The following is a 26,075-nucleotide window of genomic DNA, read 5'->3' as shown; positions in this document are numbered from 1 at the left end:
TTATAAAGTAACTGTTGCTAAAAGATGCGCCTACTTACTCATCTTGAGCACGCTGATTTGATTTGCCGTGATTTGAGTTACGAAAGAGAGTAGGCACATTATGTAATTTTTGAAGCATGCTAATAAAAAGTTTGCATGCAGTAAAATCTTTTTACTCCAGTGCAGGTAGTACCTTGTCAGAAATTTGGTACCCAGAAGGCCCGCATTTTTTACCCACAGATCCATCTTACTGCTGCTCTAAAGGCTGTTTGCACAGATCAGGAGCATTTTTGTTGCTAATGTGAAAACTAACACTTAATTAGCAATGATGAAGACTTAGAAATTACTAATCATTTGTAATAACCTGTAGTTATGGTGGTTACACATAGGAGGGAGTAGAATACAACAAAATAAATACAAAGTAATAAAGATCCTGTTGGCATCCAATAAGTATGAGCTCGCTGCTTCTATCAAGCTGATATTGAGCTTTCAGAGTTAAACTGAAACTGAATAAATGGGACTGTGCTCCAACCCGTGATATTTCTACAGGTGATTAAAATGTATGCTTAAAATTTATCCTTGTATCAAGTGATTGAATCAGATCAAATTTTAACTATAAAGTGTTATAAAAGGAACAACAAGCATAAGGAACTGGTAAGTGAAGGGAAAAAAACATAAAAGGCTGAAACGGAGTCTAATTGCATCAGCCAAGTGTTTGCCCACTGAGATTCATGGTCCACGTGGAACAAGAATGGTGTGGGTGTCAAGAGTCCAGATGTGCCAGATTTCAGAGTCAGTATGAGAAGGAGTCAGACATTTGTCCGCCTCATACTGTGAAGAGCTTGGCTTGACCCATGAATAACACTGTTCCCACATATCCTTACCTGGGATACTGACTTTAATATGTGTGTCTTTTTCAAGTGTATGTTCAGTCATGGCAGCTCTCCTGCCAATTGGTGACACCAGTCATGGGGGGCTTCCAATCTTTTACAGGCCGCTCCAACTCAAATAGTTCTATGACTTGCAGAGGTCAGAAGTTCAGATCTGGACTTCCTTGTAAGAAGGGGCTGCCCAATACCTAAGTCAGATAAAAGCTATGTTTTAACACTTATGTTTGGAGAATAACAAATGAAAAAGTCAAGCCCAGTGGCAGCTCCAGAGTGTAATACAGGAGACTTATTGAGCAGTATGTCTTTCAGGCTTTCCAAGACCTACCATGGTATAAGAGGGTAAGTGGGAAGCAGGGACAACCACACCATTTCCTCCTGTGTATGCTGGCTTTGCAGTACGCATTTTACTAACCTAATCAGATGGAGATAAACACCTTGAAATACAGCGTATAACTGACGTCAACTTTATTTGTGCACTTGGGATGATGTCAGCACCACCTCTGCGACTGCATTTTAATCTCTTTGAGTAGAAATAAATGCAGCAGCTAGCCTATTACTTTCCACAAGCTGCCACACCAAGATTATTTTATATTTCCCCTCCAGGCTACAGAAGTTGTGCAAAGGAGGCAGGAAAGCCAGAACAATGGGATCTGCTCCTGTACTAAGGTCATTTCTCTTGAGGAATCTAAATGAAATTTAATTGAATAATAGCTAGAATAAATGACACCTCACAGCACACAAGTCAGGCTCATTTAGGCCCTTAAGAAATGAGCTCCAGGCTCATCTACATCAGTGCAAATAATATAAAATTATTTTTAAGGACTTGCACTACTACCACTGAAAATGTATTTTTACTCCCAATTAAACACACTGACCAATATACTTAAAACTTTCCAAGCCAAATATGGCTGAGATTTTCAACCTTGCATAAGGCTTCTTGGGGGAAGGCTAAATTGGCTTATTTCAGAAGTCAGAAATACAGAAATGAAGGCACGGGAAAAGAACATTGGGAAAGGCAAAAGTCAGTGCCAAAACTTGCTTAGTTTCATCTTTTTTTTCCCCCCTAGAGAAATTCTCCTGAGTTATTTCTTGTGTTCCCATGGAATTAAAGCATACTACATTTATACAGGTCATTTATATCCTGCTTTCCTTAAGCTTTGATTTCAATTTGTCTCATTATGTTACCAATTTTCAACATTTTCTTCTACTGAAAGAATAGGAAAGATACAACTGAATGAAGTTGTTAGCTATACCCTCTCTTATTACATTAGCAAGTTTTTCATAGAAACCTTAGACAAAACTTCAGGAACAAAGAACAGATCAACGCTACTTCTTTTGGTATTCATTATACTATTAGTCACGGGGCTCACTCATACATTTCCAAATTTTAACATAATCATTTCAGGATGAAAAGTATTTTATTTTTTCCCCTTCTCTGTAATTTTTTCTTTGCATCACATTTCACACCCTCCATCTCTGTCAGAAAAGCGCAGTTTAGGGTTTCAGGATCTTGTTTTTTGGTTATATTGTTGTTGTTCTTTATATTGTTGTTGTTCTTTATAATAAAAACAAGTTTCTCAAGGTTGCTTTTTCATTGATAGAATGCCTTTTGAATTGATTGCTTATTCCCTTAGAAATTACACACTTCAGCGAGGTACAGGGATCAGGTTATATGACATCAGGATGCCAAAGGAATAATTGCAAAGTGTTTGTGTCACCCTGAAGAAAAACTCATAACTTGGAAACACTTCTGTTGTATTGATGAAATTAGCATCAGGGTAAATAAAAAATACAGGTTTGTTTTGTTGGTAAGTTCTTGGGCTTTGTTTGTTTGTTTTGTTTTCACCAGGGAGCAGCACAGGTGGAATAAAGACACATTTGGAGGGAGCTCTGCTCCTGAAGTCAACCATAGGATCACAATGAGGAAAGTGGCTCAGTTTATGGACACCATATTGCACTCTATTCAGCTGTAAGGAGCTCAGCTCCTTCCCGTGCAGCTGAGCCCATGCAACAGATAAGAAGGGGAAAAAAAACACAAAGGAAAAAAAAAAAAGCCAGAAATCAGCTGTTTGAATCACAGATTCTCCTCTAGGGTTTCACTTCAGGGATGAGGAAGCTCCGGAAACAGGGCACTCCTTCAGCATCTCACAAAGCTGACTGCAGCTGCCAGAGGATTCCTCTGCAGCAATACCAAGAAAGCTCTTGCCTTTGATATAAAAAGCACTGTGAATGAGCAATCATTAGTCAGCCACATTTTTCATATAATTACTGGCAGTGAAAAAGCAAGCATGCAGGTTGCTCTAAAATAAGGTCTATCTACTTCCACCCAAACAGAACAGAAGCCGTTTGCATAAGTTTTAGTGGAGGAGAGGGAAATCCTCAGTGCTTCCCCTCCCCCCCCTTTCCTCTATGACTGATTACAATCTGCTTTTTTCTATGAAGCACATTTATTGTGGGAGTTCGATTTGAAAGAGTTTCAAGTAATTTAAACTTTGGCTGCAGGCATGCAGATCATTTAAAAACTGATCTTTGAGTGTTTCTGAATGTTAATAACATTTCTGCTGCTATAACCAACAGTTAATTTTCAACTTATCAACCAAAATACTCAACATGTGCTAGAATTACCTGGACTGAAATCACGAGGCACAACATTAGGCTGCCTGATAATAATCCCTGGGCAGCTTGGGTTCAATATTCTGCTATTTTGGTGTACAGTAGCTTAGGAGGTTGTCCTCCCCCAGAAGAAACATCTGCTACCTGTAGCTTTTTCAAACAAAAGAATTGCCAAAAACAGACTGCATCCTTGTTCAAATCACAAGCTTATTCAAATTGCCTTTCCTTAATGGGCCAAGACTCATCCGTCTTGCCTCACACAAAGGAAAAACACGAAGTAATTCCAGAGTCACTTCTACGCAATCTCACCATGCATCTATAAATTATTATGCAGAGTGAACGAAAGTAGTAGAATTTGGCCTTAAATAAGAAGCAGTAAATTGGGAGGTGTTATTTCAGATCCATACTTTCTAGAATTGGAAGGCCAGTGCAAGATACACATTTTTCTAGAGCTCTGGCAAGTGGATATGCCAGCTTGCTCAATTTTTGTATCTTCCCACCAGTGGAGGTGCCCCTCATTACTGAGCAGTTCTCACTGCATTTCAGTACCCTCCCTGAATCAGGTAAGCGGACTTGCTAAAAGGCAGGGACAAGCCAGAAGAACAGTTTCCCTCATAGCAGACTGCAATTTGTTTTATGAGAAGGCGCACAGTGTTACCTTGTATTTACAAGTGCTAAGCTTTCTCAGCTCACAGGTCTGGCAAGAGCACAAAATAGCAGCACAGAAAATAGCAGCTAACTGGCCCTACTATAGAAAACTACTGCAGCGCCTCAAACCTTCGTTAAGAACATGGTTCACAACTGAAATTTAGTTAAATATGCACAATTTTATTTATTGAAGAGATTAGGACAAAAACATTAAACCAAATACATGACAAAGCACCAGAGGCAGTAAAACCCCACCATGCACATCACCAATCTTTCCTCCTATAAGGTATTTATAAAATAAAAAAAAAAAGTCCTTCTTGACACAGCACCATCTTCAGAGTGTAAAAACATTACTCCTTTATATTCTTAGTTACCAAAATAGAACCAAGGCAGGTCAGCTGCAGCTAGCTTTGTCTCTTGATAAAGAACTGTGAAACATCCTCTTGAGAGTGGGACCATAACTTTCCTGCAAGGCAGGCAAATAGCATCCATACGTCAAATGCCAAGTAGCTGTACGCACATGCCACATACTATAATTAAGCACAAATTCAAGTAACATTTACATACTACAGAGTCCACATGTACCTACCCAAAAAACATGACCATTTCACAAAACGTATACAGGCAGTAATATCAGAACAACTGAGGTACTGGAAACACAAATATTTATGCCTAGAGATTTCAATATCATACAGCAATATAAAAGCAGTAATAAAAACATTTGCCAGTCTAAATCAAATAAAGCTATCCAGAAACAAAACAAAAACAAAACAAAACAAAAAGCTAAATAAAAAGTTATTTAGGGACAGAGATACCTGAACAGAAAAGAAGTGTGTTAACTACAGCATGTAACATGTCATCCCAAGTCAACCCGTAATTGAAGTACTGGCTTAATACATCACTACTGTGACATTTTCTTCAATAAATAGAATAAGTCTTGACAATACAAAAGGTGCATATTACTGCGTATGTTTCAAGAGGAATATCTGTAATATAAATGTTCAGCTTATTAATACCCTCTTATTTCTTATTCTGGACATAAACAAGAAAAAAAAAAAAAATCAAACCCAAACAATTCATTTCCCAAGTTGAGAGGAATTCAAAGAAGGAAAAAAAACCAAAACAAAAACAAAACCCACAATACTCTTCTTCAATAATAAAGAGCCCTCTATTTACATGTGGGCCGGTCAGGTAAAGAAGAGATCAGTTCTCAGATAATGAGACGATTAAGGGCTTTCTGTCCTCTCTAGTCATATACGTGCAGCACGGCAGATATGGAAGCCAGTATCTCATATCTTTTGAAAAAAAAAAAAAATTACATTTTTTTTTTCTCTCCTATTATAGCAGTAAAGCATCTGGAAGTTCGAGTTATAATAGCTTCCTGCAACAAACCATTTGACACAAAACAGAACAGCTTGTTAAATGACAGTTTCTTCCCCTTAAGGGAACAAAGCATTAAAATGTCATTTCCTGACAAGAATATTAAGTAGTTTATTTAGAAGAAATGAGTTGAAAATAGCTATCAAGAGACATGAACTGAAATTTTGTTTGTTTTTAGCACCCACTTTTCATGTCCGTCTTTGTGCACCTAATTTTTTCTTAAATTAATCCCATCAATGATTAGACATCCGATTTAAAAAAAAAAATAAAATGTTAGCCAATTGTACTTTCCCTGAATAATGGCTGAAGTTAAATATTTAACAGTGCGATGCCAAGATGTGAGCTGAGGCAAAAAGTTTCTATTTGTTGTGAGTTACCACTATTTTTAATGGAACAGAAACAGGAGTGATACAGCTGCACCAGAATTGGCATGTGCAGTCTCCTTGGCTCCAGAAAGGTGAGAAGCTACAATTGCTCCATGCTGCCTTTTCTCCTCCAAATCAATCTAACCTGATAGCAAGCTCCCCCCACCCCCCCAGTCTGTCCCCATGCTACATTTGTTATATTAGCTCCTTGTGGAGGTTCCTTCTCAATCCGAGGACCTCCGAGTGTCATTTGCTACCAAGCTAGGCTGATGCAGGATGTGATTTAACACCATCAGGAAGGGCTCCTTCATGTGTCCATCTCCAGGTTGTGTACCTTCTGAACACCAGTCCTTGTGCTCAGTTAAAGAACGGGTCCAAGTCTTCTTCCATGTTGACATCAGGCACCAGCTGATCTGATACTTCCTTAGCACCATATCCTGAATTCGATACATTAAAATCTGTAGAAAACCATGGATGGTCCAGAATTTCCTGTGAAGTCAGCCTTTCTGATGGCTCCCGACGCAGTATGCTACGTATGAGGCATTTTGCCTTGGGGGACAGAGTTTCTGGAATGTTAAATTGCCCACGCCGGATCTTGCTGAAGAGGGAACTAGGCTCAATGTCATGGAAAGGATAGCGTCCAACTAGCATGGTATAAAGCATGACACCTAGACTCCATACGTCCGCTGCTTTGCCAGAGTAGCTGCCATTTGTGTTCAAGATCTCTGGACTCACATAGGCTGGGCATCCATGCTTATCAGAAAGAGAGTCATCATTTCCTCTTAAAATATAAGCATCTTCTAAGCTTTCCAATTTCACTCTAGTCCTGCAGGCAAAATAAACAAAACAAATACAAACAAAACAAAGAAGGTAAGCAAAGATCAGAACATGTATTCTGAGCTGTTACAACAGTACAGGAATGTAATGAAAATACTTTACAAAATTCAACAACCGCTGAAGTGCATCAGTTTAGATCCCTATTCACAGTACTTGCTGCTATAGTTAACTCCACCAGAATATAGATATCAGTTAAAAAGACATATGAGGAACACTGCCATACATGGGTACAAGATTTCAATTGCGTTTATGTCCAGTAAATGCATTGGTAAGGTCCTATAAACACATAAAAGTAACTGCTGCATTCATGTGTTTGATAATGCTTCTATAAACATGATTTCCAAAAGGAGATCACAGAATCACAGAATTGCAGGGGTTGGAAGGGACCTCTAGAGATCATCGAGTCCAACCCTCCTGGAAAGCAGGCTCCCTACACCACGTCGCACAGCTCGGCGTCCAGGCAGGTCTTGAATATCTCCAGAGAAGGAGACTCCACTACCTCCCTGGGCAATCCCTGAGATACAAGTCTCATGATTATTTGTTGACTACACTCCATTCCTGTTCAGGACTCATGTCCAAATCCAAGTCAAGCCCCAAATAAATTAAGTTATTTTGACACTGGTGAACAGTTTACTTGCACTTATAATTCCACAAGGCTTGAGAGGAATAAAAATTTCTGCTCTGACCCTAACCAACCCCTCTTGACCAACCAGTATTTTGCTTTATCCTTATATTCAGAAAGAGCAAGTTTAACCAATTCCAGTCTTCCTAAGCAAACTTTCAGCCAAAAAGATCAGGTGAGCTGAACATTGAGATGAACAGTAAGCTTATCTATTTGGCCAAACTAGAAGAATATCTCACACTGGAATGAACAGTGGGCTTGCAGAAGGATGGCAGGGATGCCTTATCAAAATTGCAAACTCCTTTTTGCCTGCAAAGCGCTGTGAATTTCTAATTGTGCTGCAGTAATTACCTCCGCAAAGGAATTTTCTTCCTTTATAAATACCACAGAGATAGAAAAAAAGATGCCAAAGTTGCTTGTCATGGCATGAGATTAATATAACCTTTCTTTCCTTTTAATTCAGACAGCTAGCATCTGCAGCTATATTTAAAGTCTGTCCCTTTTACAGGCAACCAAAAGGATTAGCAATTATCCTTTAGACCATTTGCCAGCAATAGTTGGCTTTAAGGGTAGAGTGAGCACTGCACAATAGGGTTTACCCCACAATAGGGTTTACCCAGCACATACAGATGGAAGAGTGACCTAGCAGCAGTGCAGACTTTCAGCAACCCAGGGATCAACTGTGAGTATTCCTGTCCTCACACCTTAACCTCATGGTTCTCTTTGATCACCCCTAGTACAATGTCATGACCATAACCTTCCCTGTATCACAGACATTCACAGGCAGAGACTGAACTTCATCCCAGAAAGTAGAGCTTGTGTCCTTTGACAAAAGCACATCATTTCATAGGCATTAAAAACAGACAAGCAGAGCCCAGTTTCTTAAATGTTTACTGAAGACAACATTGCTTGGGTTTGAGTAGCAAACGACAGCTGAGCCAGCTCTGGCTGGAACTTGGTTTCAGGGCAGCTCAGTGCTATCATCTTTGAACCAACAGAAGAGCATTTCACCCCGTGGAGTACTCCAAAGGCAACTGTGCCATAATCTCTCACAATGACACTTGGACCTTTTCAACAGCTAGAGATGTTTCCTAGCAGAGGTGAAAGCCCCTTTGGCAACATGCCTTGGATCAGGAAGTCATAAATACAGAATGCAGGATACCTGACTCCCAAGCACAGTGTGTCCAGGCAGATCCTTCCCTCATTAAATAGGCCACTGTTTTCTCCTCCAGTGCGGACGCTGATGGGGTTTGTGCAACACACCTGCTTCCTGATTAAGTACTCACTGCCAGCCTAACAGCACTTCTGGCAATGGACAACAGCTTGTTAGCACACCAACAGTACTTCACTGCAGCAATACCTTATACAGAAAGCTGGCTGCAAGGAGAAACTGACTGTAACTATCAAGATCACAACAACTTCCCTCTGTACACAGTTTAAAGGGTCCCAAACAGGGGAGGTGCCTAGAGAAGGGTCCTTCCAGCACGCTCAGCTTCACTGTATTCCCACATCTGTGTGGCACAGGAAGAGCAGCAAGGCAAAATGCCTAGGGAGAAAAAACACTCTCAACAGGGCAGAGAACAGAGAGGAAGAAATGAAAGGGAAGGCAGAGACACGAGTTGTGGTTCCATTTGCACTGCCCAGCTCAGTTTTTCCACAGAAAAGTATGTGTAGCCATGAAGTAGAGAGGCCAGCTACTCGAACGTGCATTAAGTCACTGAACCGCCAGCCAGGAAAGCATCAGCTCACTGCTGCTCCCAGAAGCAGAGCACACAGAAGGGAATGGGGCAGGGTATGCTATTAATAAACAACTTACAGGAGAGAATTCACCCACACACAGTCTTGCCACTGGAGTGTCAACAGTGCAGGGAAGTGGTGTTTACTCTCCTACCCTGTTTTACATTTCTGATCGTTGCCAAAAAAATTTAAAGCAACAGCTCGCCGAGCAGCTGCTATAATGAAGAAAATAATTTTAAATCCTAAATCTCTTCCTTTCTATAACAAATGCCACATAACACTGGAAAAAAACAGACAGCAAGGTCAAAAAAGCTCAGAACCCATCTTCTCCTATAGGAGAAACGTATTGCTAAAAAACCAGATGCAGCACACAAAAGCCATATCCCTCCCCTGATTTTCATGCAAGGTGCTGCATTCTGCAGCTAGCAGCCCACCGCGCATGCTACGGCAGGTTTTGTTTAAGCAAGCAAATGGAACAACAGCTGGCCCTTATCTGCCTGCTCCTCCATAATCTGCAACCAAATGAAGCGAACACTCAACCAGGTTTTTCATCCCGCTCAGCTGACAGGCTTTGAGGAAACAAAAGGTCCCAAACCAAACAAAAATGCAATGTTCATCTCTCTTCTGCCCTTCTAACCAGCCCCCAAACCTTCATGCAATAACTCCCTGATGTACAAAGCAAAAAACAAGGAAATGTCTCCTGCACTCCAGCATGGGTATGGGCACTAGATGCCCCCTGAGTGCACAAGCATTTCCCTCACAAGCTGCCCGTCCTGTATGTCCCTGAGCACCCACCTGCTGGGTACACAGCCCAAGTGTGACATTCCCCTTTACCAACAGAAACAACTGGGATGCTTTTACTTCCCTAAGGGCTGAGTTGTTCTGGAGGAGGCAACCACAGCCCATGCACAGAAACAGTCACCAAATGTCACTCCTGAAGGCTCTGGTTGTGTTGTTCTGGGCTGCCGCCCATGACCCAGACCCAGGGTAGACCCAAGGCAGCCTGGCTTCTTAGAAGACAGCATCTCCACACACCTTAGCCTTGCATACAGCACACAGTCACTGTGCAGTTGGGTGGCATGCTGCTATGAACTGCAAGTATCACTCTGCTTTTTACAGCCATTTCATGCTTTTTTTTTCTTTTTTTTTTTCCAGGCAATTGAAAAGGAGCAGCCTGGCTTAGGAGCTGCTATTTCCGACTGTACAGCTTTTCTGAGAGAAACAGATATCCTTGGCTTCCAGCTCTGGCTAGCCTCCCCTTCCTCCAGATTTCAAGCACTGCCTAAAAGAGCTCTGTTTTCTGCAAGTCTGAGATTTTTATTTTTTCCCTCTAGAGGGGTGGAAAGGTGGGGGAGGGGGGAACAACAGGAAAGAGAGGACATAAAAAAAGAGAAATGCGCACAGACACTCTGGATGAGCACTGACTTCTTCCCTTCCACGTCCTCTCCCAGAGGAAGCACTGAAATAAAATATCCAGGAAAAAAGAATAGAAGCCAACTACAACAAACAGACCCTCAAAACTGCAAGGAGTTGCTGAGAACACAGAACCTCTGCAGCAAAGGCTGGAAGCGCAACCAACTGCAGAACAGACAGACAATCCAATTCACTTTGGCCCTTGGCAGGCAGGGGACAGGCTCAAAATCAAACGCTGAAATCACCATCAGCTTTGAAGCACTTCCTATTACAAAGAAGAGAAGGCACAAACAGAAATGAAATCACTCTGCTCCTTTAAAGTCACATTTCTAGAAACAAAACACAATCGCTAAGCCTCTCGTTCTTTAAACAATTAACTCACATCAGCCAGCTGAAGGACCCCCACAAGAGAAAAAAAAAGTTTTCCAAAGCATCAACCATTTGAGTTTGACCATTTGAATGGCTGCAACAAAAAATTAATCCCTGAAGCTGAAACATAAACTACTGCCAAAGCCGGATGAGAATCACTTTGTACACACACTGAAGGCAACAAAGACTTTTGTCACGGCTTGCGTAATTACAGTACATAATTTCAAGTTTTAATGCAGACCCTGAATAAGCACTTGGAAAAAGCGCATTATGCATCTATCAGATCATTGATAAAACACTGCATTAGTCTAATGCGTTAAAAAAAAAAAATACAACCCCTGAATCATGGCTATTTAAAAAGGGGAAGCTATTCTGCCTATGAATGCTTTCCCATTACTGGTGAATGAAACCACAGAAGTGCAATCAGAGGGCAGCAGCAGCACTCAGACGGGAAATGCGCCTTTGTCCCCATAGAAACCGTCAGGGAAACCCATGAAAAACAATACCACTCTGAATTTCTTATCAATATGCCATTCATTACTTGAATGCATTCAGACTTTGCTCTTCAGTAATGTAACAAAACCTAATCAATTAAACGTCTTCCAGAAGATTCTTCAATGCCGCCTCCTGAGTTAGCACCCCTTTCTGGCGGACGGCTTTGTTGCACACCCTACACCTTCTTTTTCCAGGGTGATTCACATTATTCCTCCCTGCAGAGCTCAGGGGTTACTGGCAAACTACTTCCCTGCCTTTTGACACAGAAGCCAGAGCTGTAAGAACCCGGCGTTCACGCTTGCTTCGCTCTTATTCTCCAAAAGCAAACACGATTTCCATACCAGAATCAGTGGAATTATTCAGAGGGCTCAAAGCTCATAAGGTGGGGGGGATGGGAGGGGAAGAAAATTAATAAACAAACATTTAAAGCACAAACAGTCTGAGGGTTTCAGAGGATAATATCTTTACTACTATTTATTCACTGAAACGGAGGAATCCATACCTCATATATCAATGAAAGCAGCTGCTTCCAGCCTGTCCCCAAAGCCATCTAATGGGAGATAGCACCTGAACCATAACTGAGCCTCTGTTATCATTTTGGGAACACCAGCTGCAGACTGAACCCACAGTTATAGTCCAGCATCATCTCCAATGTGACGGTTGAAAATCAACTGCTCTGGAAGGAGGCATAATGCTTCAGACTGCAGGCATACCAGCCACTTGCTATTCAGGTAGAGTCAAAATGAGATATTCCAGGTTTACAGATCCTAAAGAGTAGCTTCATGCCTCCCAAGATCAGAGAACAACCATCAGCTGAATTGAAATTGCCATTCAAATTGCCATTTTACTGATATGGCTGCAGGTAAACATAAAGCAGCAACTTCTAAAGAGAAGAGGTGCCTCAGCATTCCCCCCTAAATTAGCCTGCCCATAAAAAGAAAACAAAAAGGCACTCAAGCAATCCTCTCTCATATTTCAACATTACTCTGACCAAGGCCAGGAAAGCCTTTCCCTAGGTGAAGTCACTCAAGTCATCAAGGGGAACCTGTAACTGCCCAAGAGATTAGGGATTGCTCCTGCGTGGCCAATAACTTACAGGTCATTTAATCAAGGTCACTTGCTAGCACCCCATCACAAAGATGAGCATGAATGCAATTATGCCATCAGGAGGGAAGAAAGAAAAAAAAACAAACCAAAACAAAAAAAGCTTGACACTAGAAACAATTCTCTTTTACTAATTGATTATTTTAACTAAGAGAATCACTCTTAAATAATGCAGAAGCCTTTATGGAGGCAGTGAGATGGGGATGCCAGCTAATGAAATCCCACGCAGATAATTTGCAGCTTGGTGCAAACACCCATCCTGAACTTGGAACCACCCGATCTCCTCCCAGGGCAGCAAGGCGCTCAGGATCAGAGGGGAAACGTTATGCCATCAATTCAAATCCTGCTCCTTTCACTGCTAAGATCCCTTCCAGCACATAGCAGCACGCAGCCTGGGAGTTCACTGCACAGCATCCTACGCAACTCCAGGAAAAAAAAATAAAATAGAAGACCTGCACAGAGGCTGTCAGACAAACCGTCTCTTGCATAATGAAACAGGCTCAAGGATATGTTTCAAAAGGCAACTGAGACTTCCAGGCAATAGAGGTTTTACAGGATGAACCTTGTACCTAAGGGAAGATTCCCTCACCGGTACTTCCGTGGAATAAGGAAGCCTCTAAATATTACATATCCCCCCACCCTTTCCTCCAACGAGATCCTATCCGGTCCCACATCCCCTTGCCAACATGCCACATTTAGGGCTTTTAACTTGACTTTAGCTGGTTTCCACTTAGAACAGGCACCCAGACCCACCTCTCACAGTGCTACAGATTGGGCTGCAGGCCCCATAGCCTCAGCCTTACTGCATCCAGACAGTATTGTTGGGAACAGCCCAGCCTGTGCACAATGAACTGAGTTTCTTCCATGCTTTCATTGCCTAAGGTAACAACAAACTCCCCCCGAAAAAAACAGACATGAAGGCAGAGATGTGTGACTGTCTGTGTGGGGTAAGGGCTCTGAAATCTAGTGCAGAACCTTCCATGGAGGGGCCTGGTTACAGGAGGGCAAGGAGGCCATTACATGATAAGCATCTGGCCCACAGAAACTACTTCACCTGGCTGTTACTTTTTCAGATCACAAGAAAGGTCAGAAGTTTAAAAGGCTCTGTTCTCACCTATGTGCCAGGTTCATCTTTTTTTTTTTTTTTCTCTCCCCTCTAGGTCTGTCTAAATAATGGATGGTGAAGATTCACAGGGAGGTGAGGTAGGGGGGGAGTGAAAACTGTTGGTTTTTTTACTCATTTAACCACATATTACAAATTGAAGCTCCAGATTTTAGCAGTAGGAGCCCAGCACCTCTAAAATAAAGCAGGGTCATTATTTCACAGCTCAACTTGCAAAACTTCTGCTTAGATGACTGTAACCTGTCTCTAAGTGATATATATCAACTAAAAAGCATACGCTTAAAACTAAATTAAAATTCCTGGTTGATATCTGTTTACAGTCTGCTCTTTTCCTTTGTCACTCCCAACCTTGAAGTAATTTCACATTGTGATAAGGACAATTAAAAAAAAAAAAACATGAACAGAATTTCACCATAGCAGCTGCCACTAGCCAGGTGTCTTCCAGCTCAGAGGCCTGCAGACCCAGAAATCAACACAGAATATATTTTGCACCAAGTCTATGGATGGAGGTTTCAAAGCCTTCAAAATGGCCAGATGTTGAACTCTCAGTGCAAGATCTCTCAAAAAACATCTTTTTCCAGTAATTGCAAAGAGCAGTCCTCAGAAAAAGTAATCTCATGATAGGCACTGTGTGATGGGCACCCAGCCATGCCAACCAATACAGCCAACATAGAATGCAGAACTGAGTCCAAGTCAACTTTTGAGAAGTCATACAAAAGACCAGAAAGCCAGCATGCAGTTCTCGGAGTGGGGGAAATGTGACAACTCCTTCAAAAAGAGCCTTCCAAAAAGCTGGTGACCATGAGAATGTGATTCAAAACCAAACACAGTGCTGAGCTATTGTAAGAAGTGACACAGGCACTTGCCAACACAAACCATCTCAGCACACAGTAAGGACGGTTTGTAAGTAGTTGTGGTGGGAGAGGCTGGGCAGGACATAGAGGTAACCTGCCACCTGAAGTAAATCCAGCAGGGCTTCTCTACTGCTCCAGGTCCCCACAGGGCTGCATCCCACATTGTCCTTCAGAAGGGAGATGAAGAGTTACATATCCAGCTACCACCCAAACACCAGAAGACAGCACAGTATGCGGGTAAAACCTTCTGCAAACTCCATAGGAGCTACATTGCATGTTCTAACCTCTCACAGTCCCACTGAAGGATGCTGAATGTCTGGACTCAAAACCCATTTGGAATTTGAGATATGTCCTGGGGCCAACCTGTTTCTCCCTGGCTTTTACTTTCATTCATGACCTAAGGCACAACACTTAACCTCTGTGGCTCCATATGCCCTCAAGAGATTTAAGCACTTCACAAGGCTGATGTGATGTTTGACATCTGCAGATTGCCTCCCAGGTCCCATCAGGAAAGACATCACATCAGCAATAAACCCATAACACATTGATCCCATGAAGACTGGGAGAAATTAGGAGCTTTGCAACCAAACCCCAACAAGGCAACCAGAAGCACAAACTTCTCTGCAAAGCACAGTTGTGTAGCTGCTCCTAGTTCTGAAATTTGACAGCAGAGATTTGTAGAGAAGTTTGCCTTCCTACCTACATTTCAGAAGAGGCAAAATAATAATAGTTTAGAGGGGTTGAAATTTTACCTACAATTCCGCACTATTAAAGAAGTGACATTATATGGCCCTGTGGCATTCACTGAGGGTAAGGTGAAGAGCTTAAACACCGAAACAGGTTAAGACTGGCTTTATTTGTAATGACCTTGGCATTTGAAAACTGGAACTTAAGGAGAGCATTAACTTACCTCTTCTCTATTGAATCATAAGTAAAATAACAGATTCTTAACACCATGGGGAGAAAGTGCTGACTGGATTACAGTTTGACAAATACAGGGAAATAAACTTACTATCAGAAAATGAAATGTCTACTTGAAGAAAGGTGAATACATACAAACATTCTATGTTTTTTGTGGGATCAGGTTTGTACCACTAGGATTGCAGACAACATAACTAGGTCACAAGCATCATCTACTTAAAGCTGAGAAACTCAGCGTGGGGGGGGGGGAAGAGGGAGAAAGAGAAAAAACAATTCCAAGAGCATCAAATAAATACGTTTTGCCAATTTATAAAGTGTGTTATCATAAGAACAGGTTACCCCTGGTACAGAGCAGAATGTGTCAAATAATATTATTTGTATTGAATCCCACCTGCCTATCATTCACTTTTCATATTTACTCAAAGTATATGGGAAAATTACAACATCTAAATACCAAAATTATTTTAATTTTACCCTCAACAACAGTGATGAATGTTCGAGGTCTTTAAGCTTCAAATGTTACAACAGCTAATATTTTAATATAATTAAAGGCTTTAAAAAATAAATAGCACTAAAGAAATTAATAATTCCCTGACAGGAGAAACATTCTTGTATTACAAAAACCACTGGAACAAGCAGCAGATGAATGCTTGATTTAATTCCGAGATCTTTGAGGTGGCTCTCTCAAAGCATCTGCTGTACATCACACTGATGAACTGCTTTTATTAGCTATACTGTGAATACTGCTATTTTTAGCGCAACCTAAAAAGCCCTGCCCATTCTGCAACATCATTATGGGATGCCAGGAGGGCAGAGCTGCTCTGCCCAAGGGCCTACTATGAGGGGAGACTGTAAAACTGTAAATACCATTAACGGGAACAGAGCAAAAATAGTCAAGAGCACTGCAAAGATCAGTAGCAACAATGACCATCTTCATATCCAGGATGAGAAGCGTGATCGACACATGTGGAAATAGGAAACATATAAAGGGATGCTTCATCCTTGCTCATCTCCAATGTATTGGATTCAAGTTTTATTTAGAAGTTCAAGGACCTGATTTTTAAATAGCCAAGAATCTAATAGGTAATTTTAAAAGTCTGGTGAGACCCAGCATGGCAAATTAAGTGTTTTCCATGTTTTCAGGACTCTGACAGTCAATGCCCTCATTTAATAGATGTGCTGCTGCTTGCTAACTCAGTCTTACAAAACATTTCCAGCCATGCGGTAATGTCTTAGATGCTCTGCTTCATCAAGATCAGCCGCAGGTTTAACAAGCTTAACTCTGAAATTTCAATACTTTACTTATTTCACCTACAGTTTACAGACAGAAAAACACAGACACGCTCCCCCCCAAAACAATACCTCCCAACATTCCTTTATATGAAACAAACAAAAACAAAAGACCTAAGATGCTTGCCAATAGCACACATCATTTTCATGGAATGCAATCTTCAAAAATTCTGCAGTTCAAGATTCAAGTTCTAAGATGAAACACACCTTGAAACAGATGAATTGCTTGGCTTCCACAGTGTGGAACTTCACATCTAAGTGCTGATATATTTACATGCACACAATAGCAAGATGTAACACATCATCACAGTCTAGCTTTGATTTAACACGTCAAGAGAACGCTGCTACTAAGATCAGGACCCCTACAAAACATGCAGCACCACCAGCCTCCAACACTTCTTTCTTCTACCTTCTTATTTCCTTGTTCGTTACTGTTATGAAAAGGGCACTGTAATTTGCAACATCCAAATAACATGCATTCTTAGTAGTGACATCAGCAGGAACAAAGAGCACTCCTAAATCTACTAAATCAAGATCTTGAATCCTTAAAAATTTCAGCTGTAGTTTACATAATGGGAATGAAGTGAGAAGAGATTCAATGTTATATTCAACTGTCTGCAAAACTCACAAGCCCCAATTTCATACCCAACTACCAGGGCAGCATTGGAATCAATGGAAGGAGCATGTACTATGAAATCCTTTAATTGATTTTCTTTTTAAAACAAATGGAACTGCCTTCATGTATCCTTCACACTCCTACTGGTTCCTGCAGTCAATCTGGCAACTCTCTCTAAAGGCTGGAAGAAATAGTCAGGAAAAGAACTGTTAAAAAAGCACTCCAGTAAGGGACAGGTGACACACAGCAGCAGAGTTCACAGATATTTCTTAAAACACCATTTTCTCCTCTTTTCTTTCTCCCTTCATTACCACAGGCATCAAAGAAAAGCAGATTCTGAAGAACCCATCTCACATCACAGGCAGCAGTTTTTGAATGCAAGGCAGATCCAAATGATAGAAACATTATGCTTGGAAAAGCCCCCTCAAAAACAGCTAGCCCAACTATCAGCATGCAAGCAATGCCAGGAGGCTCCTAAACCACCATCTCAGATGGGTGCAAGCAATGCACCAACACTGCTGTGTGTCTGGGAAGATCTTTCAGCCTAAATATAGCAGCTGGCTGAAAAGTGATAACTGATTACAGTCTAACAACCAGAGAACATGAAAAAGCCAGTCGCTGAGTGGTTCTGTTTCCATCTCCCACTATTTCATCTCACTGTTTATTTAGTGAAAAAAAGGATTGCAATACCTCTCCACATCCAAATCAACAGCACATCCAGAAGAAAACCACATTTTGGTTATCTTAAAAATAACCAGCAAGTCATATTTGACCTTTGAAATGAATTACTGTACAATTAGAAGACACTGCTCAAAAAAAGTGAGCAACTGTGTGATTTCGCAGACTAGTTATGCGAAAAGCATTCATGAACGCAAACACTGCTATTATAGTACGCACCACTCTTCTTGGGTGGCTGCAGGACTTGGCCTCGTGCCGTGGGTTGCGTTCAGTTCCTAGTAAGCAGCAGGGTAGGAGTTCAAAAGTATTCAGCAAAGGCCTGCACCCGCCCCCACTACACTGCTCTGAGCTCACGCTGCCTTCGCTCACAGTGAAAAGTAAGCTCCAGTCCTGTCCCTCAGAGGAAACCAGACAAGTTACTGCATATCCCCAGGAAAAATCCATTTTAATGTAAGGACATTATCAGCTACAACAGAAATCCCCACCTACTCCACACAAGTTTCTTTGTTATCTACATCAAAGGTGCTATAATGGTGTTTAATAATTAAACTCAGAACAAAAGTCATGAAAGTGCAGCCTACATTTACTTGCTTTGCATTTCTCTCTGAATGGACACAAAGCCAGCTGCACTTTAAGCTTCCTTATTAGAATATAAGGGAACGGTAATCATACACATTGTGTCTGCAGCAAGAAAACGGGGAGTAGGTGAGTTGGCTAAACTGAACTACAAAACAATCTTCTACTTACTCCTTTTAATCTCCTTACAAGCAGAAGTACGTTTTAGAAAACTCACCTTTTAATAAAATTTAAGTAGAGATTATTAAACAAGATACACATTGTCATTTTTTATTGTAGGGTCAGGAACTTCTCTTTAATGACCAAACTGTCTATGAGTTTTCTGTCAGACTCAGACCATGGACTTCCTGAGGCTGCAGAAAACCCTGCTTTTCTTGTAACTCCACAAACAGCCTCAAACAGAATTGATATGCATTGGTTATTCTCAGTGACTCTCTCCAGAACATCTACTTTTCCCTTCAACATCTTGAACAAGCTTTCAGACAACCCGCGGGACTGAGCCAGAAGAGAAAAAGTATCTCCCCACCCTCCACCAGGACATGAAGAAGTACAAAGAGAGGCTCAATCCCCATTCAGTTTTTCCTTCTAATGGCCTCTTCCCTCTGTGAAAGCCAGACTTTACTGTGGCAGAGTTCATTACCCTGATGGTTTGTGTGGAATTTGCAAGAAAATACACGATGTAATATAATTAAGAAAAACTAGTAGCCAAAAGGAAAGAGACATGAAGTCTCCAAAGGTTCAACTGTACAGCTAAGGCTCAGCATCAGAAACATCACTTCAACAGCATACCTGGAGCACTCAGCTCTACTTCATTCCCTGTCTTCCATCTCCTCCCCTACATACCTAACCAGCCAATTAATGAGAAAAGAAAGCATGTAGGGAGGAGATGCAAATAAAGCCTAAAAAAGGGTAGTTCCCAACTACCACAATAGCTGACACTAAAAGCAGGCACCCACACAGCAGCAAGGCAGCTTCAGTCTTATTCCAGACAATACCCTTCACAGCAGCCTCCACACCCTTCCAAGGATACAAGCAGCTGTACTCAGAGTGGTCCTTCAAAGCAACGCCAGCCCTTCCCTCCAACCTATATCTGCATTAGCCACTTGCTGTTCTTCCTCTTCATGCCTGCTCACTGGAGTGAGCCATTTCAGACTCCAGCTCACTTTAACAGAGCAGATCTTTCAATCCTTTCCTCTTTGAACACCGGTTGTATTTACGTTATGGGAGCTCCTACACCAGTCACCTCCACAGAGTATTCCTGCAGAAGTCATCCTCTGCTCAGGAATGAGGGTGCTCCTCCCTCCAGGGAGCTGGAGAGGCCATGCACAGATGCAAACAGCACTGTACTTACTTTACTCCAAAGCCTAAGTCAGAAGGTCACACAGTACATCCATCCCACGATCAGGTTGCAGAGGAAAGTAAGAAAAGTGAAACCCTTCATGCACGACAAATGAACTGGAGGGTGACAAAGGAGAGCACAGCATCCCATAACACTGAACCCAACCTCCGACACCCCCACCTGTAACATAAGGGATGCTCTTACCTTTCTTCGTCCTTGAAAATAAACTTTCGCAGCTTCAGATCTCGCAGTACCAGTCCACCATCATGGCAGTGTGCAACGGCGGAAGCTATTTGATAGAAGAGTTTGGCTGCCTCCTCTTCTTTAAGCTTCTTGCAGGTGCGAACAAATGAATGCATGTCCCCATAGCTCCTTTCAAAGAACACATACGCTTTTGTCTCCCCGAGAATTATTTCTGTAATTTGGTTGATATTTTTATGTGCAGGCAGACAAAAACATGGTGCTAATAACTCCTGGTAGCAGCCAATATCAAACACCTGCAGGAACAATGACAGTAAAGCCAGGGTTAGCGCTGCAAAAGACAGTGAATGACAGCATATCTAATTCTGTTAGCAGAGCACCTCTGAGCATAGTTTATACCGTACTGATGCAAACAGGATGTCACAAGCTCACGGCATAGGGGATGAGACAAAACAGACTGTGCAGCCCCTCACAACACATATATGGAGCCTCTATGGGAAAGGCAGGACTCCAAAATTTGTAGCAAGAACAGATTCATTAGCTACTGGCTGATCAAGTTAACAATGTAATCTGAATTAAGCTTTAAAGATCAGTGACACACAGCTCTCAGACTGAAGCTTGCTTATTTTCCATCCAAACAAACTCACAGAAAACCTGGCCAGTAGTTCTGCCTTGAAAGAAGCCATCCAAATAAACCCACTCCAATCCACATGCCTCCCCTCTTGACCTTATTAACCCATTAAATCTTGGCAGATTTTCAGGTTTAAATATCATCCTTCACCATTCATATTTACTTCCTGCATTTCTCTCCCCTCCCACAAACAGCAAAGTCACTTTCATTTTCAAAGTCTCAGTTTTACAATGGCTGTTTATGAGATCAGAAGGACAACCGGGGAAGCAGCCCCAGTGTTGGAGTGCAGACAAACACCCTTCAAAAGGGAAAAGGCAGAACCACCCCGAGGTCTCTGTTTCAGTGGAGTGCTTCATTAAAAGCAAAGTGTCCCTTTAATAGTGAGTATGTTATCACTGATCTTGTGAATGAGCTGTAGGAATTAAAAAGGCTGCTGGGAAACCCAAACATAAAAAGTTACTATAATCTCATGATGACGAATGAATCAGTATGTGAGTCGATTGAGAAATGCCCACATTACACGAAGAAGAAAGACTTCATTGAGAATAACAGCAGTCAGTGTGCTGGAGGAGAATAGAAGCCAAGTATTGATGGGAGGGATTTTTGTTTTTAATTATACCTGCTCTGGATGTGCTACAAAGTAAGGGATTAGTGTTTCCACCAGCATAAAAAATGCTATTAATATGTAACTCGCTCTCCCGTGTTTTGTTACTTGGGTAAAAAGAATTTAAGGTAGTCACGTCCCATTTTAATTGAACACAAAAATTGAACACAAAAATAGCCTGGTAAAGCTACCAAACACACCGGTTTAAATCATGGTTTGGTATTCTATCTGGCATTTCTATTGCAGTAGCAGGTACTTGCATACTCTCCCAGAAGCAAACCTCCTTGCTTTCTTTGAACCTTTACAAAGCTCTCAGGACCGGGCGTTAGAGAGACAGTTCAATCCAAATTTCCCTAAGGCTTCACAACCTGTGCCATGTATTGCTTCAGAGCACAATCCTAACCAACCCCTTCCCCAGAAGAGAACCAAAAACCCACACAATTGAAACCCCCCACCTCCTTGCTGCACACCTGTGAGGCTGCGTTCCAGCATAGCGGACACAACCTTAAGGGCTGCCAGCCAGATCCCACACGTTTTGCAGGGGGCAGATCAGCAGGGAGGCATTCTGGCGACAAGGCAAGCCAAGGAAGCAGAACTGGGGAGGGGTGTTGCTGAAATCACCCGAGTGTAAATCATTCCAGAGGAGAACTCATTGACATTTATATCTCTGAACTCTAAGTGAATGGCCGTGCTACAAAGAGGCTGCTGTAAAATAAAATTTAAATGGGAATATTCACAGAGTTCAAATCCCTAGCGAAAAAAGTGCAGAGCTCTGTCCTAACCAGACTATCCTAATAGAAATTTTCCACATTTTGTGGTTGTCAGGTTAGGTTAAAGCAGGTATGGATCTGCATCAGCTCTATGTTTGAAAGGGGGGAGATGGGAAGCACCATCACATTGCTACAGGGAAGAATACCTTTTATAAAAGGCTTCTTTGTATCCCAGCTTTTAAAATCCCTGGCCTCAATTCAGCAAATGTCCAATAAGCTGCAGTTTGATTTAGTTCTCACTGGGAATTGGAAGTGAGAAGTTACCATTGTTTGGATGCCACAGATCCTTGAAGCAAATAACGGCATCTGTACAGTCAGTGGGTGCAGCCAAATGAATCTTGAGAATCATCAGTATGTGTCTGTTATCCAACCCAATGTTTGTGCAAGCAATCTCCAAGAGCACCTTCAATAAGATACCAGATAGCAGGTCTCTTTGCCGGAAGGCTACTTGACAAATAGCAGTCATGTTACCGCAGGCATTTTAAAGAAGGCTTTAAATTAAGATGAGTTCAGGACTGACAACTGCGTATTCACAAACCTGCAATTCGAGCCAGGATTGTATTTTTGGAGCCCTGCTAGAAGTAGCGCCTTGCACATATGGAAAAACCGGTACTATTGAAATGCCGGGATCAGCTTAAAAACATACAGCTTAAAGGGAGGAAAGAAATCAAGTCCAGCCTTTGTGAGCTGCAGCCACGCCACTCCTGCTGTTACCAAAACACCACCTTAATCCCGCAAACCAAACAGGAAACAAAGGAGAGCAGGGTCCCCCCGCTTCACCACTTGCCACGCGAGTTCACCTACGATTTCACACAGAGCAGCAGCTTTGTGGGATCTGTTTATTTCATGAAAAGATGCCAATGTCCTAGAGTGCAGCACTGTGCTGCTGCACCGAGCTGGCTTTCATTCTAGAAATTCTCCTGCTCTGTTTCAGTTTAGTAACAAAGCATTCACTTCAGCATGCAATATTAGCCCTTTGCAAAGTCACGGGCCCTTTTTACCCCTTGAATAACCACACAAAGTCCGAAGCTGCCTTAACATCGGGTTGTATAACTCAATCAATGAGCACATTTAAATCACCCTCTGAACTCCGGGCTCCACAAACAGAGAAACAGGAGCAATTATTTTCACTTCCCTGCTATGAGCCAGTCCTGAACTTATGAATTGAGCACAGAAGTATGAAACCATCAGTAACACGAGCATTAATCCCTGGAATGTGAGCGAGTTACAATACGTCTCCTTTTCAGTTTTTGCACTAGTTTGACACCCAAAACTGCCAAAGGGCACAATTCTCTATTTCAGGAACAATGCAAATACTGCAGTGCCCGCTGCAAGGTTGCAATGTGCTCCATAGTTACAAGAACTACTACTGCGGGGCACGAGTCTGGTTCACTACAGACAATGAGATCTGCAATTTAGGAACAAAGGAAAATATTCTCTCAGCCCAAAAGGAGGATAACATCCCTCCACAGACGCAGACACGTGGGGTCTTCCTCCAGCAGCTCACCTCTAAAGGCAGAGCAATCAGGGAGGAGGCATGGAGAGCAGACGGGCTACAAAGAGCGGGCCAGCTATTTTGTCTGCTCCTCCGAAAGCCGTAGGTGTGCAGGTTTTATTCTTGCTCAGTTGTGCAATGGGGGAGGGTGATGTTTGCAAACAAGCTCCATGGTGAGGGAGCTTGGGCTGATTCATTCGATGTGGTTTTTTTTTTTTTCCCTTTTAAAAATCACTTTTGAGACAAAGCTGATCGCGACCTTCCCGCTTCCGCATCCTCTTCCGTCCCAGAACAAGGGATGGGGAGAAAAACCGAGGCAGCCAGCAGGTCCCAACACCTCCAAACAAGCTGGCGACTCCCCGTTCCATTTTGAGAAGTGAGAGTGGGGAAGATGAGGTTTTCTCCTGCCCTGAACTCTCGCTAAGACCTACTTAAAGGACTGCTCTTTCCAGAACAATGTCCCCAGGGTGAGAGGCAGAGCTGGCTGCGGGCCACCGCTAGAACGTGGCCATTGTCTGGAGAGAGGGAAAAGTTCCAGGATGCACCCTGAATGCTGCTCCTGAGCCTTTCATTTTTAAAAGTGTTTAATAATTGAAGCCCACGGCTGCAAGACACGGGAAACTGACACGAGACACGAGGATAACAAGGAGAAGCATTACCTTGCAAACCAGCTCCTCGCCACTGTGCAGATGTACGGCTCGGAAAACGTGGTCTCCCTCGAGAGGCTCCAACAATAAGTATTTCCCGATGCAAGAAACGCAATGCGACAAGTTCGGGGTCTCCGGCGGGCTCGGCGAGCCTAGATTCGGACTAAAACTCTGGCTTGGCTCGATGGACCGTATGGACGAAAGCTCCTCAAAATCCTGGGTTTTATTCCGCGGTCTCCCATATCGTGCTATCGTGATAGGGGTTGACCTTTGTATGTTCATGAGTATGGAGAAGCCCAGCCGAGACGCTGCACCGAAGCCCTGGCGTAGAGAGCGGTCCCTCGCCCGTCCAGCTGCGGCCGCCTTTGTGTGCACCGGGGGGGCGGGAGCGGGAGAGCAGCGGCGGCGGCGGGCGACCAGCCTCAGCGCCGCGTCCTGGCACGGGGAGAGAGCGCTCAGCCCGCCGCCCTTTGTTCCGCCGGCGGCCGGGCGCGGAGCGGAGCGGGGCGGGGGGGCGGCGCGGCACGGAGCGGAGCGCGGAGCTGCACGGCCGGGGTGAAAACAAAAGGTTAAGTCGGGAGCTGCGAGAGCGGGGACGGTCCTTTCTCTCTCTTCTACAACGAAGCTGATCCGCGCTGCCGAAGCCGGGCTGTAGATGGCGTGGCAGCTCCGCCGCTGGAGCCCGCGGCGTTCCGAAAATGCCCCGCGAAATAACGAGGGAGCATTTAACCGGGAGCGGGCAGCGGCCGCCGGGCCGACAAAAGGGAACGCGGCTCAGCGGGAGGCTCCGGGGGGCCGCCTCGAACCGCAGCTCCGCGTGGGAAACGGGGGTTTGGGGGCCGCTGCGACCGCCTCACCGGTAGAACAAAAAGTATAAAGGGAGGATGAAGGCTTTTCACCGCACAGCGGGATTTGGGCTTGGGGGCACAAAGGAAAAAGGAGAAAAAAATAATAATAATAATAATAACGCTGCGAGAAGGGGGCTCAATTCTCAGTGCAGGTACGATAAGCTGCGCTTAAAATAACAATGATGATGATTTTAAAAAGAAAAAAAAAGAAAAAAAGAAAAAAAAACCACAAAAGGGGAGCGCAGTTTTTGTTTGGGATTCCCCCCCCACGCCCCGAGGGTTGCACAAGAGGGAAGGAAGGGATGGCCGCGCCTTTCCCCTTCAACAGGGCATCGTCTCCCCCCGCCTCATCAAAGCCTACTTACGTGGCGGGGACGCTGGCTGCTCCGAGCCTCGCTGCCGGCCGCCGCACGCCCGCACGGTGCCCAGCGCGCAGGCTGACTGCCCCGCCGCCGCCGCACGCCCCGGCCCGGCCCGGCCCGGCCCGGCCCCGCCGCCCACCGCGCCGCGCCCCGCCCCGGTCGCCCGCCGCCCCGCCCCGCCCCAGCCTGGCCACCTCCCCCCGCCGCCAGCGACGCTCGGGGTAAACAAGGTGAAAGCGGGTTGGGGTTGTTCAGCAGTCGGATTTTGCTTCGCCCTTGCGGTTGGGGGCGAGATGTTAGCTCATTCATTAGAATTAATAATAACTTCCAAACTCGGGAAGGTATCAGCCTTCCTAAAGGAAGAGTGCGGCTGTTGTATGCGGATGCTGGGTGCGTTGCATGTGCCGGAGCCGCAGCGGGCGTGTTTGGTTTCTCTTTTTTTTTTGTCAATGAAGAAATCGCTTTTTTTTTTTTTTTTTTTTTTTTTTTTTTTGTAACTCAGGGCAGCGTGGGGCTGTTCGTCCTTAGAGCGGCTGTAGCTGCAGCCGGGTGGAAGGGGTGCTCCCTTTAAAACAACTACAGAAATAAGAAGAAAGGAAAGGAAAGGAAAGGAAAGGAAAGGAAAGGAAAGGAAAGGAAAGGAAAGGAAAGGAAAGGAAAGGAAAGGG

The 26,075-nt window shown here is 43.4% G+C and overlaps 1 protein-coding gene across 1 annotated transcript; it reads right to left on the bottom strand.

Moving 5' to 3' along the window:
- Positions 1–4,289: 4,289 nt before the first annotated feature.
- Positions 4,290–25,485, bottom strand: TRIB2 (tribbles pseudokinase 2). The gene is made up of 4 exons (XM_015859448.2): positions 25,411–25,485; positions 24,210–24,632; positions 20,054–20,346; positions 4,290–6,701 (listed from the first exon to the last, which is right to left on the bottom strand). Exons 2-4 carry the CDS (start codon positions 24,477–24,479, stop codon positions 6,233–6,235), a joined length of 1,032 nt encoding a protein of 343 aa, XP_015714934.1. The 5' UTR covers positions 24,480–24,632; positions 25,411–25,485; the 3' UTR covers positions 4,290–6,232.
- Positions 25,486–26,075: the final 590 nt, after the last annotated feature.

The sequence above is a fragment of the Coturnix japonica genome, chromosome 3 (genome assembly GCF_001577835.2).
Source record: "Coturnix japonica isolate 7356 chromosome 3, Coturnix japonica 2.1, whole genome shotgun sequence".
Lineage (NCBI taxonomy): Eukaryota > Metazoa > Chordata > Aves > Galliformes > Phasianidae > Coturnix > Coturnix japonica.
Note: the sequence above shows the minus strand (reverse complement) of the source record. Positions and strands in the feature narration are given on the sequence as shown.